Consider the following 19,120-nt stretch of genomic DNA (forward strand, 5'->3'; position numbering starts at 1 on the left):
ATTTTACAAACTTAATAAAAAATATTATAAAAAAACAAAAGTCTTTATTGAAGTTTAGTTTCCATTTCAACGCCAGAGCGTGCAGCCCTACGTCTTAGACCTTAGATCGGCGAAGTCCCGTCTGAATCACCTCCCCTTCCGCACCAGTTTAAGATCCTAGCCCTGCTCCACCTTCTGCGCTGTTCTCTCCTCCTCTGGGTCCTCCTGCCCACTGGGACATTCCCCTTTCTGGACTCCTCCAACGCTGAGTCGCTTAACTCCTCCCCCTGCCTCCGGCGGGCTTTAGGACCCGGTTCCCAATCCTCATTCTCTGCTGTCCCGCGCTCCTGTACATTTGAACTTGTTTCTCGCGCCAACCCAGTGACCTTTCTCCTAACCGTTACACTGCTTCTATCACTGCTTCCCTCTTCCGTGACACTGGCCGGATCTGACCTCCCCTCCGTTGCCTGACTCTCCGATAGAGGCGTGGTCAGCTCTGCCTCGTCTCCTCTCCCTGGTGGGGAAAGCACTGGCCCCGATACCTGGGACTCTTCCCCCCCACTCTGCTCTGGTGGGGAAGCTGGTCCTGATTTCCAACTACTGCTCTGGGAGTCCCTGCTGCCCCCTTGCTCCTGGGGCGTTCCCCTTGGGAACCCCCTGCCCCTGGCCACTGGCGCCCCCTTTTGTGAATCTTCCGATTCGCTGGAGAGGCTCATGGAATCCCTCGGACCACTGTCCCCTCCTACGCTCCCCTCGGATTCCTCCCCCTCGCTCTCCATCTCCCCTCTTCCCTGTGCCTCTGCTCCTGAGCCCCTGACACATGGGAAGTATCTAGTGAAAGAGAGACTCCATTCTATGTGAAGCAAGATGACTGTGTTTTAGAATCCACTGTAAACACTGCTAAGTTCCATAGAGTGTTGGAGTGCTTCTTTGCTTGAAAGAGAGCAAAGCTGCAGGAGAAGGTAAAAGCTGTTATCTCTCAAAGGAGCTGCAAGGCATAGCCTAATTGTGATACAGAAGGCTCAGTACTGTGCTCTGGAAAAAGAGGAAAATACAGTTGTTTGGAAGTTAGAAAAAGAGACTGTAAGCCCATGCTTGATGGTAAATATGTTTTGATTCATCTACAACTATATATTTCTGTAAGTAAAGTTTTTGAATGCTAAAGTCTGGACATTGGTTTAATTTCCAAAGAAGGGTTTCCGTCATATACAGTGAACCCTCCGGATATGAATTAAATTTGTTCTGGGAGTCTGTCTGCAACCCGGAAAGTCCGTAGGCAGAGGCGCTGCTTCTGCACATGTGCAGCATACACTTCCGGGTTTGCCGCATTTGTAACCCAAAAGGTACGTATCCAGAGCGGTGCGTAACTAGAGGGTCCACTGTATATCATTTGAGCTTCTTAGCTGCAATTGTACTGCACTTACTTCAACAATGGTAACAGTTTGTGACACCTCACAATTGTGGATGTACCTCAGCAGTGATTTATTTGCGCGCTTGCTTATTCTTGAAAATATTTCTTATAGCCCACTCTCCATCTGTACTGATACCAAGGGGACCTTTCCAGCACAAGGGCCGCATTTCTTTGCAGGGAACCTGCCAGGGGCCAGTGCAAGGTAGCAGTCAGAGGCAAAGGGGAGAGGAGCAGCACATGTAGCTCTTGTGTTTGTCCAGTGGGCTCCATTGCAGCTGTGCAAAAGCCAGTGGTTTCTATGCTGCTGCCACCCATCAATCTCTCAATCAAGTTCCGCAAGAAGCATCATCACATTTCAAAGAAACATTCCAACCAGAGAAAATGAGGGAAGTGTGGAGCAAGGCTAGTGAGGGGCATGGTGTGGGGAGCATCCTGGGGTCCAGAGAGAATGGCCTGGAGGGCTGCATTTGACCAGCAGGCCAAGTCTCCCTTTGAAGAAGGTTGCAAAGATTAGTACTATGTGCTAAGTCCCATTGCACCGAGTGAGGTTTAGTTCCAAGTAAACATGCATATAGCACATTGACCGGACAATTTTGGCTTCTCCATAAGGTGGCAAAACAGGTGCTGGATTTCAACGGAGAGGGAAGGAAAGAAACCACAGCATTTCTGAAATAGGGGAAATAAAAACACAACACATATACCCAGCCACTGACTGCATCCTTAGATATTTAGTCCACTGTGTGGCTTTTTGGCTTTCTTAATCCATCCTTTGTTAATCCACTACAAACAACTCCAGCTTTCTGCTGAGACAATGAGTCTGAGGCCCTTTGAAGAGAATGGGCGCTGGTGAAGCAAGCAATATATTTCCTAAAATAAACAGATCAAAGCATCATTCTTCCTTTCATATGTGGCATGAACCCTTTCCCCCAAGAAATTCTTCCTTCCTTGCCACCATCACACACTTTAATTAACGCATTGCAACCTGCTGACCCATGGAGGAGTTAACGCAGTACAGTTCTGGTATGGCACAGGTAAATATCTAACCACATACCAAATAGTAGGCCTGGTAAACATTATTTCACTTGGAATGTCAAGCGCTTGGGAGTTGCAAAATGCTCATATTTATACAACTTTTAACCCTGTTCTTTGATTCATCCTCCTCCCTATCCACTGAATGAAGAATTTCTCACACAAATAAAACAATCCAGTAATTAAATCCCAGAAGAAACTGCTGTGTCAGGGGGTGCTTTGGGTTAATATTGCCTGCAGAAGCATGAATGGAAAAAGAGATGCTGTATTGCCTTGCTTGCTTTTTAATTTCTTATTACTTTTTTTATCCTACCTTTTCCTCCAAGGAGCTCAAGGTGGTGTATATGGTTCCCCCATCACTGACTGGCAGAGGCTCTCCAGGGTTTCAGACAGGGCTCTCTGGAGATGCTGGGACTGAACTCAGCATCTCAGCAAAGCAGATGCTCAAACTCTGAGCTACCCTTCCCCTAAGGCTGTGGGACAGAGATCTCTACATGCCTTCCCTTTCCTCCCAGTTTCCCTGTCTTGGCCTACTGGATCCCAAAACCAAATAAACTTTCTAACACAAGTCAATTTCATACGAATATCTCTGAGGGAGTTTTAAAAACAAACCATGAAATCCAACGCAGGCCAAGTCCTAGCGAGACAGTTTGACAAGTGGAATCCGGAGTGTTCTAATCTGTAGGCCTCAGTGTGAGCTGGAAACGATCATTGCTGAGCTGTTGTTGATTCATCTCGGCAAGCAAAGGAAGGGGGTCTGTGTTTGGACAGATGTAGGTTGTATATCACAGACAGGAGACCTAAACAGTATGCTGAATCCCCAGCTGTCTATTATGGATTGTTTTTACCTCCCCCATTCTCCATGACAGTTTTTCAGGCTCCTTTTAAACATCTCCAAAGCTCTTTTATTCCAGTTGATGCTCAATGAACACTTTGACTCGCTGAAAGCTGCATGGATTGAAAATTGTGGTTATAGCCATGCCAGGAAGCCAAAATTGCTGCATCCCATCACGTAACCTTTCCCTTCAGAGTCACATCAAAATAGCATTTTTTTAATGCAGATTGATCAGATTCACTTATTGCCATGCACAAATATATAAATATATCAAATATATCATCCTAAGAATGTCATCCGTGGAGAGGCAAAGTAGGTTAAACTGGGCTTAAACCAGTAGGTTAGACTGCATTCAATTTCAGTGGTCAGGACTCTCAGGGACTCAATGAAGGCTGTGTCCTGGCATGGAGTCCACCTCAGGTTCTCTCATTAACATGGGTGCATAGCCTTGAAGCCATTCCGGTGAGACTGTGATCACTAGCTTGATGTCAGGTAACCCATCTTCAAAAGAAAAACTCTGGAGTGCACTCTTAAGTGCACACTTTCAAGTCCTGAGCCATTTCTGATGAGGCAGCCTTTGAATGGAAGTTGACGACACCCAGGACAATCATCCAGCGGGTCCTCAGCACCTGATCCAAGACCAGCTTGGTGATCTCAGGGAGACAGTTTGGTGGGATGGGATGGGCACAACACCAACAGTATTCCCAACTTGTCCCACTAGAACCAAGTGCAGTTTCCAGAGCAGCAGCCATGATAGTCCATTACACCAAAAGCACCTTAAAGACTCACAGATTAAAGACTCATAGATTTATTTATTGTAGAATAAGCTTTTGTGGACTGAGGCCCACTTTGTCAGTTATGTATGAAGGAATATATTGCAGACTTGTTAAGTTATGGGTGAACATATCAGACGACACAGCAATTCTTCAAACAGCTCTTGTTTATTCACAGGCCAGGACAGAACTCAACTGAAGGGCCCAGTCAGCCTGCTTATATAGAGCTCCAGTACCACGTTACTGTAACAACTTTCTAAAACTATCCAATCACTGAACGTCACTTTCGATCCTTCATTTGCATAACTATCTACAGTATGCCCCTGCTGGCCCAGGGTGAGAACTTCAGTACATAACAAGACTGACCTGGCATTCCATAGCAGCACCACAAGGCCAGAAGCCACATTGACACAGGGCATCTCAGATTTCCAGGGTAGGCGGGAGATTACCAGATGTAACACAATTCAAAACCAGGCAGGGAGGAGCTCCCTTGAAATTTGGGATTCATTAAACACCAAGGACTATGTTCTGGTATATGCCTTAAAACCTCTACAAGACATTGCCATGTTGGTAATACAGTAGGATTCAGATACGGCTTATTTTGAAATGAAAGCTCACAATTCTTAATGCACCAAGATGACAACAGCAACGACAAATTCAATGTAATATTGCATAGATGCAAAAGCCTACGCCAGATGAGCAGTGAAATGAAGAAAAATGTGCCGAGGTCCCTCCAACTTGCCTCCTCCCATGACCAGCTGTAAATATTTATCTGGCAGCCTTTAATGAAAGACATGGGCCGAAACAATGATAGTTTCAACATGGCTGCCCTCCAGGGCTCCAAACGCGAGGGAGTTTGTTCTTTGCCACAGCTTTCTCAGCCGATGGTGCTGTAGGTTCCTAGGCAGTCAAGTGGATGCTTTGGGGGATGGAGGCAGGGTGGGGATTGCAGGAGACCCATATAAAACCGCAAACTCTGAAAGAAAAAGTGTGAGACTGCAATGGAAGCCTGGCTGCCCTGCCTTTTAATGAGCTGGTGCTGTTTTGAAGCTGGAGAAACCTTCCAGGGGTGGGGAAGGATCTTGCTTGGCGAAGGGGTTTTAGAAATCTTTCCCTGCAGCAACAGATTTAATGGTAAATAACTTGCATTCTTTTCCTTCTGAAGTGCCTGATTATGTACACCCTCCAGATAAGTTGTCGCCACTCTAGGGCAGCATGTTTGCTCATTTGTACCGTGTGCTATATAAACTGTTCGGAACAAGAGCTTGAAAAGAATATTACTTAACACTCTCGTTGTTAATAGAGTGGGAACACCGGCAGCTGACATACACTGAGTTAGCTGGGTGCTACTACAGTGCTCTCTACATCTGATTCAGTACTGTCTATACTAAATGGCCGCGGCTCTCCAAGTTTTCCGACGGATGCCTTCCCCAGACGTACCTGGAGATGCTGGTGTCATAAACTGGCTGGATGCAGAGGAGTGGAGGGAGACAGTTGGGGAACTCCTGAGGGAACCTCCAACGGAAGAAGGCTCAGAGCCAGGGATTGGTGGTAGGATAGCAATGAATGGTCAGAGGGATAAGGGGAGGCAGGCAGACTGGGAGCAGGAGCACAGCTGTCAACGTACCCTCCTTTTTTAAGGGAAATTCCCTTATTCCGAATAGGATTCCTCACAGGAAAAGGGATAAGTTGACAGCTATGAGCAGGAGGTGTTGGATGCTGAAGAGGCAACAGGGTTTAGTGAGCAGGAAGAGGCTGTGGCAGACAGCAGTCCAGACTCAAGAGGCAGAAGTGGAGGCGGGGGGGGGGGAGAAGCAGAGATGAGGCAGCTTGCTGAAGAATTCAAGGAGTTTCCCCTTCCTGCTGTGACCATCTCCCCTCCTCCCCTCAGTCTCCCAGAGGTGTGTGTGTCATAGCTTCCCCATCTTTGCTCAGTTTTTGCTTTTATGCGCTCCCCACCCCTGCCCTTCAGACATGTGTCTGCATCATTGTCCCCAGGCACTGGTGCACCAGTAGGCTTTTTCTTGTTTGATAAGCCCCTCTGCTCTTTCATCTCCTGCTGATGCAGTTTCCTCCTTTTTTTTTTACAAGACCAAGGGCAGTTTCAGACAGGTGTTTATTGTGGGATGGTTGCTACTCATCTACGCAAGGTTTTGTTTTGTTTTGTTTTGCAGAGCCCACATGATGTCCTTGCCATCAAAACACCAGCCTATATTCCAATCCACTCCAAATCCAATCCAGATTTACCCTGAGAGAAACGCAAAAAGTGCTTTTTAAAAAACTGCTGCCAATGATCCATGTGTGATACCTGAATGGTCTATTTACAATGCCCTGTTTAGGCAGCCCTGTTTAGGGAAGCTTTTAATATTTAATAGGTTGTTGTATTTTAGTGTTTTGTTGGAAGCCGCCCAGAGTGGCTGGGGAAACCCAGCCAGATGGGTGGGGTATAATAATAAATTATTATTATTATTATATTATTATTATTATTATTATTATTATTATTATTAATCCCTCACCTGGAAGTGCGTCAGATCTACATCTCAATGGTGCTTTTTTACTCAGGTTCTAAAGCAACCTAGCTAAAGCTCTGATCCTCAACTTTTAGAAATGAGTATTTTCAGAGGGAAGAATGGCACTCTGCTTTTGCTCAAAGGAACCTTTCCCCATTATGCTGGACTGTTCTTGGAGCAAGAGCTGATCATGGCATTGCAATCTACAACCAGGGGAAGTCAAAGCAGTGTGTATCTCATGACATGAAGGAAATGGGTTTGCCCACATCATAACCCCAGAAGTGGAGTGCATAGCAGAAATATGTGTTGGGGTTATGCACGGGGAGATAACCAAAGGGCTGGATTTATTTCCCTTGTCTGCTAGGAATGTGCTCTGCCCACGCCCTTCAGAGTCAAGGCTTGCTCAGCTGTAATTTTCTCATCATTCATTTTGCAACCTCACCTCTAGCAGGTGAGCGCAAGGTAGATGGCCCATCTATCATTCTAATGTCCTTTAGGGCCGACTGTTACCACAGTGATCCCATAGACAAGACAGGGTGCACTTAGCCTGGCTGCTGCTTTCATTTCATTTCATTTCATTACCTTGCATATCCCACCTTTCTCTCAGTGCAGGACCTAAGGCAACTTACAGCATTGCTCCCTTCCCTGTAATGTGAGAAACGGCTGCCAATCTGACAGCAGCCAGTTGGAGGCTGGTTTTCCCCCATGATCCCTTTCTTCTCTCCCGCAGCCAAGTGGGTGAAATGCCAGCTTGAGCCGTCACCACTCACACTTGCGGCAGTTCAAGGGCAGCATGCAAGGGGAGACACTGCTATGGCTTTCCGAAGCCAGACGTTGCGCACGATGCCAGCTGAGTGATGCAAACTGCAAATTTCAACAAACAAGCTGGCTGTTTTAAATCTTCTCTTAAGCACTGGGCCTGCAAGAGAAACAAAGCAGATATTTTAATGCGCACTTTTCTAGAACACAGATGAATGGTGGAGACTCCTGTGGAATTTGAAAGCTTGTGTTTGTCTGCACATGGAGGCTATCATATTGGCATGGTTCTCCATGGTTTCAGCCAGTGGATATTCTCAATTTTATCTGGAGATGTAGTGCATCTGCCTTGCATGCAGAAGGTTCCTGGTGCAATCCTGTACATCTCCAGCTAAAACTGAGAATGTCCCCTGGCTGAAACCATGGAGAGCCATTGCCAGTCAGAGTAGACAGTACTGAACTAGATGGACCGGTGATCAGACTTCACATAAGACAGCTCTTATATTCCTATCTTCCGTGATTGCAATGAACAGGGGTCCTGAATTTGACTACCATATACCCCCAGCAAACAAGCTTAATTCAAGTTGTAATATATATTGTGTTATATTGTTGATGGATTGAAGCAGTTAATTTGAGCATGCTTAAGATACCTGTTTTCAAGGATCATAAAGAAATAACTCTCTATCACAGGAGTAGTCAATGAAGGCTAAGGCCATCTTCATGAGCAATTTTTGTGGCCATTCAAATACACCAGGCATAGACAAACTCTGCCCTCCAGATGTTTTGGAACTACAACTCCCTTCATCCCTGACCACCGGTCCTGTTAGCTAAGGATGATGGGAGTTGCAGTCCCAAAACATCTGGAGGGCTAAGTTTGCCTATGCCTGAAATAAACATTTGGCCTTTCCAGCAATTGTCATCATCATCATAATTATTCTTATTATTAGTACCTGGCCTATTTATCCATCTAAATCAAGGTAAAGAAATTTGTGCCCTTCCAGAAGCACTTGGACTCCAACTCCTATCATCCCTAATTAGGCTAGCAAATGATCAGGGAGGATGGGAGTTGGAGTCCATCAGCATTGAGGACTGCCAGCTGCCCAACCCTGATTTATGCTATCCATTCCTCTGTAGGGGTATGAATGGCAACTGCTAAACACAGCAGCCTTCCAGACTGAACACAGCACTGGAAAGAAGAGGACAGACAGCTAGAGATCTCTCTGGTATGCATATATCTGAATCCCAATACTCCTTTGTGGTTATTAAGAGGTTTCTATTATTTCTGTCAGCAGTTAACAAAGACAACTGGCTCCAGCGATCTGTCTGTTCTGTGGATCTGTGCAAGCATGGAATTCTGTGCCGGATACAAAATTCTGCATGCTAAGAATGCCAGCTTTTGCTCTTTCAAGCAAGTTTGGGTTTCTGCAAATATAAGCTTGAAGTCATGTGAGCAGTGGATGGCGATATATCAGAAGTCGGTCATGAATGAGGTCAGAGTAGTTCAATATTGTTCCTATCAATAGCAGGAGGCATTATGCACACTGAGGGCTCAGCCATACTCCCGCTTGTCCTGGGCCTAGAAAGCATGGTTCTAAGCAGTTTTGCCTGTGTCTTGCCGCTTTCCCCTGGAAAACCTGCTCTTTAGTGCTAAATTGGAACAAACAGCAATCTGCAGAAAACCTGATTGCCATTTGTTTCCTGGGGAAAGCTGAAAGGCAATTGGAAGTTGCCCCGAATGTTTTCCATTTTGCTTGATAGCAGTGATTTATTCAGATTACAGAAGCTGGATGAAGAATTCAAATACAGAACCTGTTTCTTTCCATCCTTTTCCAAAGAATGGAATGTACACAACATGGACTATGGGGAATCTAGATATTTTACTATACTTTCTACATAAGTGTTATACACCAAATATTTCCACAATGCTGCTTTTAACAGTCTGCATTGACAAATACATGTTTGATAAGCTAGATTTGAACCCAGCCAGCAGCAGCCTTGCTGGCCCAATCTGATTCCTGCATAACCATCAACACATGTTTTGAAGCAGATGTGAACCTGAAGGAAAAAACAGACAGGTCAACAAGAATTCAGTTGCACAATTGTCTGAACTACTCTTGAGAAACTTTGAGGAATTGGAAGGGGGGGGAAGAACCTTCAGTGATCCAAATCAGGGTGTAGGTGGCTGGGACTCTTTCTTTGGCCCAAATGTCAACTGTTGTAATGCTGCAAGTTTCCTAGGGCTGAATCATTTGGTTAGTTTTCATAACACTGAGGTTTTATTTTAATTTCCCAACATCTCATTCCGAGTTTCCATTGCTACAATATCTCAATGCCACAGCTGGCCCAGCCATTGGGCAAGTGGAGCACTTGCTTCCAAGTGCTAGCTCTACAGAGGAGCTGAGCAGAGGGCTGAAGAAGGCAAATGAGGATTGCTCCCAAGAAACACCTGGCAACTGGAAGAGACTAATCTGGACTTCAATGGATCTTCAATGATGGTTGCAGCAGTGGTAAGAAGACTACAGAGTTCAGGGATGAAGACTCAACAGCCAAAGACAGAATGGAACTCCATTCAGGGCATCTCAAAGGCTGGACCTAAGTGCACTTTGATATATACAGCTTCAAATATAAGATACCTTGTGAAGTCAGTGGGATCCAAGTAGATTCTGTGGTGTCCGCCCATTGTTCTTTCAAGTGAAGCTTACCTGGCACCAATTTTGTTGTCCTTCCAATGCCAGACAAATACATGCTTTTAATATTTAGCACTTTGAAAGTGCCAATGATTTGGCTTTTGTCTTGTAATTATTATTATTATTATTATTATTATTATTATTATTATTATTATTTACTATTGAATAAGAACAACTACAATATTATGCCACCCATCTGACTGGGTTTCCCCAGCCACTCTGGGCGCCTTCCAACATATATAAAATCATAATAAAGCATTACACATTAAAAAGCTTCCCTATACAGGGCTGCTATACAGTATAGTTACTCATCTGCTTGGCATCTGATGGGAGGGTGTTCCACAGGGTGGGTGCCACTACTGAGAAGGCCTTCTGCCTGGTTCCCTGTAGCTTCACTTCTCGCAGTATGAGAACCACCAAAAGGCCCTTAGTGCTGGACCTCAGTGTCAGGGCTGAATGATGTTTAAATTACAGTAATTACATTGAAATATGCGTGTATACATATAATTAGCATATGCAAATTATATGCAAATCTCCCCCTCTTTTGTCCTCTTTTACCAGGAACAAATTCTCCTTTTTGGCAATGTGTGCAGAAGACAGAGAAAATTTGACCAACCTGAGCCCAGAAGAAAGGTTAAGAGCTCCTGAAACTTAAGAGGAAGCCATCCTTTCTGGATTTGTTGACAATGCTCCAAAGGTTCGTTTTCCTTACAGAGACTAAATGGGTCTTCAGTATTCCCTCCAACTTTACTGGCCTCATACTCGGAATGGGGTTGCAAGGAACTTCACGTAGCAGACAGATGGCTGCCCAGCCAATTCAGTAATTAGAATACTAAATTAGGCAAATCACAGGCTAAACAGCAACTCCCCAAGTAGCAGGAGCGGATTGGAGGGCTCCAATTGAAAATTAACAGCGTCTCCGAGGAGGGAGAAGCCATTGTGGCTGGGAAGCTGGCACAGCTGGGAAGCTGCAATGCGGCGGGCAATGCATTTGGACGGGACTATTACTGCACGTCAAAGCAGGAGAACACAATGTCTGGGACACGCTAATGACACCAGGGGAAAAAAACAGTAGCATTTTATTGTTCTTGGGTAGTAATTGCTGAAATGATTTGCTGTCGAGTCTAGGAGCGTAAGTGGCTTGATTAGCAGCATTGGATGCAAGAGAGAAAACAGTGGCTGCAAGGAGCTGTTGAGTTGTTCAGCAAGTGCAAGGAGGGAGCTCATTAAGAGAGAACACGACAACAAGGAAAGAAATAGAAATGCACTCGCCCCTTTGAAACGTTTGCAAAAGATGTCGATTCTCAGCAACTCTATAGCTGTAAAACCATTCAAGGTATTATTTAAGCCTGGTCTCACTGGGGGTTATCCCTGTTAAGAATCATGTTTATAGTGCCTGTGTTTAATCCAGTTTTTTTAGGGGAGGCCTTAAAACAAAATGTTACGCCACTTGGTAGTCAGCCTCCCTGGCTTCCCACATTTCAGATTAAAGCTCAGGAGAAGATGTTGTGGGTTAAGTCCTCCTGTGGTGCTTTTGCAGATCAGGAGGTACAGAGGCTGGAGGCTGGAGAACATTTCGTAGGGTTGAGGAAAACACCACAAGAAAAGCTTCCAAAAAGGACAACCAAATTTATTAAGTGGGTGGAGCCTTATGGAGAGAGGTTGCAGCGTTCGAGGGCTTTTTAGTTTAAAACAGGAGTCAGCAAACTTTTTCAGCAGGGGGCTGGTCCACTGTCCCTCAGACCTTGTGAGGGGCTAGACTATATTTTGAATAGAGAAAAAATGAATGAATTCCTATGCCCCACAAATAACCCAGAGATGCATTTTAAATAAAAGCACACATTCTACTCATGTAAAAAGACGTTGATTCCCAGACCGTTCACGGGCCAGATTTAGAAGGCGATTGGGCCGAATCCGGCCCCCAGGCCTTAGTTTGCCTACCTATGGTTTAAAGAAAAGGCGAGGAAGAGGCAACATGATAACACTTTGTAAAATTATGCACAGCATTGAGGAAAGGCATAAAGGAAAGTTTTTCTCCTGCTCTCATTAACACTAAAACTGGTAAAGCATCCAAGACTGCAAGATTCAGGACAGAGGAAATAAATTACTTCTGCACACGGCACTTAAACTATAGGACTCGCTTGCGCAAGAGGCAGTGAAGTCCACCATCTTGGATGGCTTTAACAGAGGCCTGGACAAATACATGGCAAATAAGGCTACTTATATCTACTAGCCATGTATTCTGCCTCAATAGCCAGGAGTGAGCTCCCGTTGCATTCTCCCAGCTCCTGCCAACCTAGCAGTTTGAAAGCATGCCAGTGCAAGTAGATAAATAGGTACTGCTGCGGCGGGAAGGTAAATGGTGTTTCCATGCGCTCTGGTTTCCATCATGGTGTGACGTTGTGCCAGAAGCGGTTTAGTCATGCTGGCCACATGACTCAGAAAGCTGTCTGTGGACAAACGCCGGCTCCCTCGGCCTGAAAATGAGATGAGCACCACACCCCATAGTCGCCTTTGACTGGATGTAACTGTCCATGGGTCCTTTACACACACACCCCAGGAAATCAATAGCTTTATTCGGACCAACTAATGCTCACAATACCATGTGCAAACTTCTGAGTTATACAGAACTCACCCCCAGGCTGGATGCTGAAGATTTTTTTTAAGGGAAAACAGATGCTTCTCAGTGTGGTGTTAACCGCTGAGAGCCAGTGTGGTGTAGTGGTTAAGAGCGTTAGTCTCGTAATCTGGGGAACTGGGTTCGCATCTCCACTCGTCCACATGCAGCTGCTGGGTGACCTTGGGCCAGTCACACTTCTTTGAAGTCTCTCAGCCCCACTCACCTCACAGAGTGTTTGTTGTGGGGGAGGAAGGGAAAGGAGAATGTTAGCCGCTTTGAGACTCCTTTGGGTAGTGATAAAGTGGGATATCAAATCCAAACTGCTCTTCTTCTTCTTCTTCTTCTTCTTCTTCTTCTTCTTCTTCTTCTTCCTTTACCTTTTTACCTTTTACCTTGATGTCTACTAGCCATGATAGTCATGTTCTGCCTCAACAGTCAGGAAGGAGGCAGTAATACTTCTGAATACCAGTTGCTGGAAGAGGAGAGGAGAGCGCTCTTACGATGTGGTCCTGCTTGTAGGTTGACCCCTCTGAGAACAGGATGCTGGACTTGATGGGCCATTGGCCTCTGTTTATGTTCTGAGTACCCATCCCCTTTTTGGAATCTAAATAAGCTGCTTTCACCTTTGAAGGGAAACACCTGCACGCCGAGGCAACAGGATGAGGGCTGGGACTCCAATGTTACTGGAACTGTTCTCTTAACCGCAAGCTCAACCGCCAACCAGCTGTGCTCAGTTTACATCATGAAGCAACCTCTCTGAACAAAAGAGAAGGCATTTAAAACAACTGTCATCCTTTGGGCACACACAGTAGATTTCGTACATATGAGCAGCTGCACAAATTCACTGAACTACAGCTCCTATGTTAGTACCACCCAGATTTCATTCATCCTCTAGCAGTTCAACATTAACAGAGGACTTGTTGAACCACAACCCAAAGTTGGCATATGAAGCAACAGCCTTGCACACGACCTCCTGGCAAACTGACATATGTCACCTTGAGTTCCATCATAGATGGAAGTCAGGAGATGAGCAATATAAATGCCATCATAGCGAATCACAGTGGGAAAGGTAATCCAAAACTGCAGCCAGCACAACTAGCCTTTAAAATAAATACTGATTTATTTATTTTTATTTAGCCTTTTCCAAAAAGCTACCATATTAACTTGGCATTAAAATGATCATGCTGGTTCAGGCCAGATTTTTATGTAGTCCAGCATTCTCTCCAGTAACAGCCGTTCAGCTATACTTGGGACACTCGGACACAACTATATGTTATTCATGCTTTTTAGAAAGTGAGCTTAACTGGGCCACTTTTATTTTAAAGAAAATGGTGTTGTTGGCAGTCCAGTCTGGGAAGAGTTTCCTATTCCTTTTGATAATGCCCCTCCAGCTGCAAACAGCACTTTGGGGGGTAAATAGCAGCTCCTGGGGGTGATTTTTGGTGGGATCCTTGTGGTGGATGGGAAAATCAGGAATCTAGTGCTCTCCAACGCTGCTGGATGACAACACCAATTATCCCAGAACCTGACCATTAGCCATGCTGGCTGGGGCTGATGGGAACTGAAGACCAATAACATTTAGAGGGCTATAACTTCCTTATGCCTTCTGTAATATATAGTTTGGCACTCAGATACAGATCATGGGTACAGCTGATCATGGGTGCAATTCTCGCTGAATGCATGCACTACTTCCAGACACAAAGGACTTGGCTAACACTGATAGCACTATTCCCCTGAAAAAGGGAGTAATATATGTATATGAAGAGCTTTCATAATTGTTCAAAGATATTCACCAAATATCTCAATTGAGGCTTGCAGCTACTGGGTAGTCAAGGACTGATCAACTTCAGGCCAAACTTCTCATGCCTCAAGACTGCTTCTGTGTGAACGGGATAGATTACTGTCTCTTGAGTATGAATGGTTGGATCTGGGGATGGATGATGAAGGGGGGAGAGGGAAAGAGAGAAGAGGGGTGACCCACCCAACTTTTGGTTTTGGCCACGCCCACCCTCAGTGTCACTTCTGCCCAACTCTGGTACATGATCTCCGATTCCTGTCCTCTCACCAAGGGAGTACAGCCCAGGTTGCCACCCTGGCCTATAGACCATAATTCTATTTTCACAGCAATGTCTCTTCTAACTTTCAACAGCAAACTGTTGGCAGACGGCTAATCTTTTCTAAGTATCAGCTGCAGGGAGTCACATTCTCAGTGCTGTGTGAACCAGTCCTTGCACACACACACCCCAAATTCCTCACTGCAGGGCAGTGGCCAGTCATTTGCGCACGCGCACACACACACAGTCATTTCAGGCTCTTGTTTCGTGTATGCGAGATGTGTAACCTAGTTGCTCACACTGACCTCACAACACTGTGGAAATACCAAAACAGCTGTTGCATATAAGGTTGATGACTCCTCTGGGGGTAGGGCAGAATTGTTGCTCATCAAGGCTGACCAGCAAAATGTGGCAAAAGCAGCCTTTTCTTTTATTACAGCAAAAACTGCAAAGGTCAAGCCTGTGCAACTTCCCTGAACTTGCGTGACTGATTCCAGTCAAGCTGCTTGGGCTCCCTTGTTGTGGGATGAGGAATATTTTAAACATGGGAGTCCGGGGGCCCTGTCTATTTTGAAATAGTAAACTAAAACCCTGCATTTCATGTCCTCGGAACTCAGAGACAAGAAAACCAGCAGTGAATATAGCAGCAGTTAAAATGTAACTTTATTGTTCTGATTGAAAAACCACAGAGAAATGTTACAAAAGTACTAAAGAAAGGCAACATTAACAGAGGTTTGTCTCCCCTCCATTCCTTCATCTTGGAGCATCATTTGGGACGGCATATTCTGGGCCAATCAGAAATAGTCATCCTGCTTAGCAAGGGGGGGGGGAGAGCGCTCTGTAGTGTCTGTGGGACAAGCAGTTGGCTCTAGGCAGGGGAAGTAGCACCCCAAACCTTTCCTGACCACGATTCATGCTGGCTGTTTGTAGGCCAAACCTAACTTGCAGTAACGGCAAACTAGGTTACATTTGCCCTTGTCATATAGGGAGGCTAAAGCCCATAAAGATTACAAATCCCACCATGCATTGTTGACCATAGAGCCTGCAAAAATAGCAATAAAAGACAAGGAAGCAAATTTCCCCTCTTTCAACTGGAAATGTTTCAAAAAAAGACCTGCCTTATTTCATTCCTCATTGATTTTGTTCTTATCAGAGCAAGCCAGCGGACAAAAAGCAGCCTGCTTTTTATTTCATTGATGCTGGTGAAAAGAAGGCTGTGCACACCACCAAATTTTTCTTTCATGGGATGGGGCAGTAAAAAACCAACAACAACCCAAAGCATTGACTCTAGTATCACAAACATTCCATCCACTGCCACCTATGTGCAGGGAGGACTTAAGGCAGCAGAGTCAACTCATACTCTTTGAAAGATTCTGGACTTGGGATTCCAAAGGGAACATGAGCAACTGAGGTTGGCTTTTTCTATACAGAATATGTTCTGTGGCCAAGATTAAGATCTAAGGCCCAGATTCAATTAACCCAGCATGCTAGCAGGAGCTAGTGCAAAGGCAGTGCAATGGGGCTCCCCCCCTGCTCCTCCCCATCTCCCCCAAATCTGCTCTGGGGGGTCAGGAGGAGAACCCCCTAGAATAGTGTCTGAGGTGATGGGGGCAGTTTTGTTTGGCAAGCAGACAAGCTTGCGTTGATGGAATGATCAGAACAGCAGGGCACTTAATTCCTCCCCAAGTTTCAGAGAAGTTGTTCATGCTATGGCAGACTCACATTTCCCAAATATTGTTTTGCATATATGTTTTTCAAAATTAAAAATGGTGATTACACATCAGAAATGGGTGCTCGATTGTACAACATATTATTATAGTACACCGATAAGACTGATGTCTGAATACACATCTTTGAAATCACAGAACTAGAGAAAACAGTGTAGGCCCAAGAGACACTGTAGATTTCATCTGGTTTGAAGGGGACCCTGTAAATAGAGGCAGCAAATTCTGTGGCCCTCCAGTTTTGCCTGGACTACAACTCCCATCATCCCTAACCATTAGCCAGGCTGGCTGGGACAGGTGGCAGTCCAACATCACCTGGAGAACCATAGGTTCCCCATTCTTGCTGTAAAATCTGGGCCATTTAACAGCACCAAAAACTAGCCCCTCTTATATCAATGCAGACAAGCAAGAAGAAAGATAATCAATGTGGAGCAGAAGGGGCTGCAGTCATGTTAAAGCAGCATTCCGGCCCCCATAAAGATGCTGTTAGTAAAATATATTTTGTCTTCCTCTTTCTCCCTCACTCAGATCTACAAAGAGTCAACTGAACAGGCGGCTGAGAGCCGATGTTTGCTCCCAGTGCCTATTATATCTCAACTAGTGCAGTGAATATAAATCAAAGGCAACCCAAGCACACATTATTCTATCCCCTGCAGTGCTAACCCATGCAGCTGCAGGATGCGAGCAGTGTGATCACATGGATGGAGCCAGACACATGGTTGGGAACCCAACCATGCACTTATGGTTTTCTTACATATTCCCCAGCCAGATGGGGACGGCGCCCAAGGAAGTGATGCTCTCATGGCTCAATAAGGGGTTTTCTAGCCAAAGTGAGAGGAAATTGTGCCTCTTCCAGCCCCATCCTCTTTCCTGAGTACCTTCTGGCTAACATCTGCCCAGACACAGAACATCCTGGGGCTCCATGGCATATTCTAGACTGCACAGGGCAAGAACATGTGATGTTAGTGAACTCGGCAGATGAGAAAATCCTTTGGGGCATTCTCTAGAAGTGTGTGTTTGTGCTGTGTCTCAAGGCAACTCTGGGGCTGCACAACCTCAATGTGCTTCTTGTTCCAGCCTTGTAATGTGGTTGCACAAAGAAGATCTGGTCCACCCTCCAGGGGCAGCTAAGCCAGATCCACCTTGACCTTTAGTTGATGAGACCAGAGAGCATTCTAATTCTTGGCAAGGTTCACTGGGCTACAGAGAACAACTCCCATTAGATTTGGGGAGGGAAATGGTAGAACCCTGCTTATTCTTCACATTCCACCACATGGATCACTGCTCATTCACTAGGGCAAGATGCCAACTTTTAATTGTAAGAAAAACAGCTTTCTGCGTTATCAGACACCATCTTGATAATTGTACTATGGCTTATGAGCTGAGCTTGCTCAATGCACAGACATTCCCTTTCTGCAAATCTTCAGAAGTTACGACGGCATGAAAAACAGGCAAGAGAAAAGCCACCCATCTCCTGTTACCAACAATCTTGGTGGTTATTGCAAAACAAAAAAACCAAAAACATGCCCTCCCACACCCAGTCCCTGCTGGGAAGTTGGTTGGAATGAGGATTCCTGAGAGTTTGGCGTTATCTCCTTCAGTAGGCACATGATGGTTCTTCAACTGGAGCTATCGGGCTCAGAGGCTTCAAGGTGCTCAGGGATCGGAAGGCGAAGGCCGAGGGGTCGTACACAAAGTGAGGTGGTGGTCGGCTCCCATGGATGTGCTGCACGGAAACGATAAAGGTGAGAAGGACAGGTATCAGAACACGTGAGACTAGCGTGCACAAGGGAAGCTGGCAGTGAGCACCCTATGTATTCAAACAAGCACAGAAGAATCAAGGTGGCCCTCCCCCTTCATAATACAAAAGAAAACCAGTGAAGCAGCAATCATAAAAGAGTAAAAATGAAAAAGCAGGGAAGTGCTGAACACCAGCCATAAAACTGGCTGATACTCAGGCAGCACCACTGAAAAATACATCTAAACAAAGGTGCTTTAAACAAAATGTCTATAGGCATAGACAGGGGTTTAGCTGTGTTTCCTGTTGCAAGGAGTTCCATAGCTGAATGCCACCACCAAGAAGGCATCGACCCTCCTTCGATTCCCTTCTGCCGTATATTATCTAGGCATAATCTTCACTGTTTTTTTAAGAGCCTACCAGAGACCTTCTTCTTCCAACAAGCCTTTTAAGTGGAGATCTTCATCCCAGTCTGCATCTGTACTGAAATTATTTTAAACTGTTCTTATATGTGGAGTGGGTCTTAAATGTTTGTACTGTTGTCAATATATGTCATTGTTTTCCACTGTTTCTACCAAGGCTTTTTTTCCAGCCAGAACTTACCAGAACTCAGTTCCAGAACCTCCATCCTAAGAGAACAAGGGAGGCGTTCATGGTGAGTTCCGGCACCTCTTTTTCTAGAGAAGCAGCGCTGGTTACTGCACTAGTGTAGTAACTGTTTCGTTTGTTTTATAACTGCATATTTTATTTTTGTGGTGAAAGGCGGGCAAGAAATCTTACGAAACTAAATAACCAAATAAATAAATAAATGTGTTGCCATTAGCTGGCATGAGCTCTGCCAAGAAAAGGTGGGTTATACATATTTTAAAATGGAAATTGGAAAATAAATAAATGAAAAGGGAAGTGAAGACAACACGTAGGGCTATGCAGGGGATACAGCAAGGCACGGCTTCATCCTCATCTTAATTGTATGCTGCCTTTCCACAAAAAGGATCGTGCTTAGA

At 45.2% G+C, this 19,120-nt stretch overlaps 1 protein-coding gene and 1 long non-coding RNA gene across 7 annotated transcripts in view; one reads left to right on the top strand and one right to left on the bottom strand.

The window, feature by feature from the left end:
• The first annotated feature begins 802 nt into the window (after positions 1-802).
• On the top strand, positions 803-13,385 carry LOC310841625. The gene is made up of 4 exons (XR_014562625.1): positions 803-941; positions 8,428-8,516; positions 10,542-10,677; positions 13,232-13,385. It is a non-coding gene; the product is annotated as an uncharacterized lncRNA (long non-coding RNA).
• Positions 13,386-15,295: 1,910 nt separating this feature from the next.
• Positions 15,296-19,120, bottom strand: part of LOC310841509 (uncharacterized protein) — a 59,791-nt gene continuing 55,966 nt past the window's right edge. For all 6 annotated transcript variants that reach the window (XM_083732744.1, XM_083732745.1, XM_083732742.1 and 3 more), the window contains one exon: positions 15,296-18,104. In XM_083732744.1, coding sequence (XP_083588870.1) covers positions 17,976-18,104 — 129 coding nt within the window. In that variant the 3' untranslated portion in view covers positions 15,296-17,975. The remainder of the gene's footprint in view (positions 18,105-19,120) is intronic.

Source organism: Podarcis gaigeae (genome assembly GCF_964106915.1).
Source record: "Podarcis gaigeae genome assembly, chromosome: 3".
Taxonomy (NCBI): domain Eukaryota; kingdom Metazoa; phylum Chordata; class Lepidosauria; order Squamata; family Lacertidae; genus Podarcis; species Podarcis gaigeae.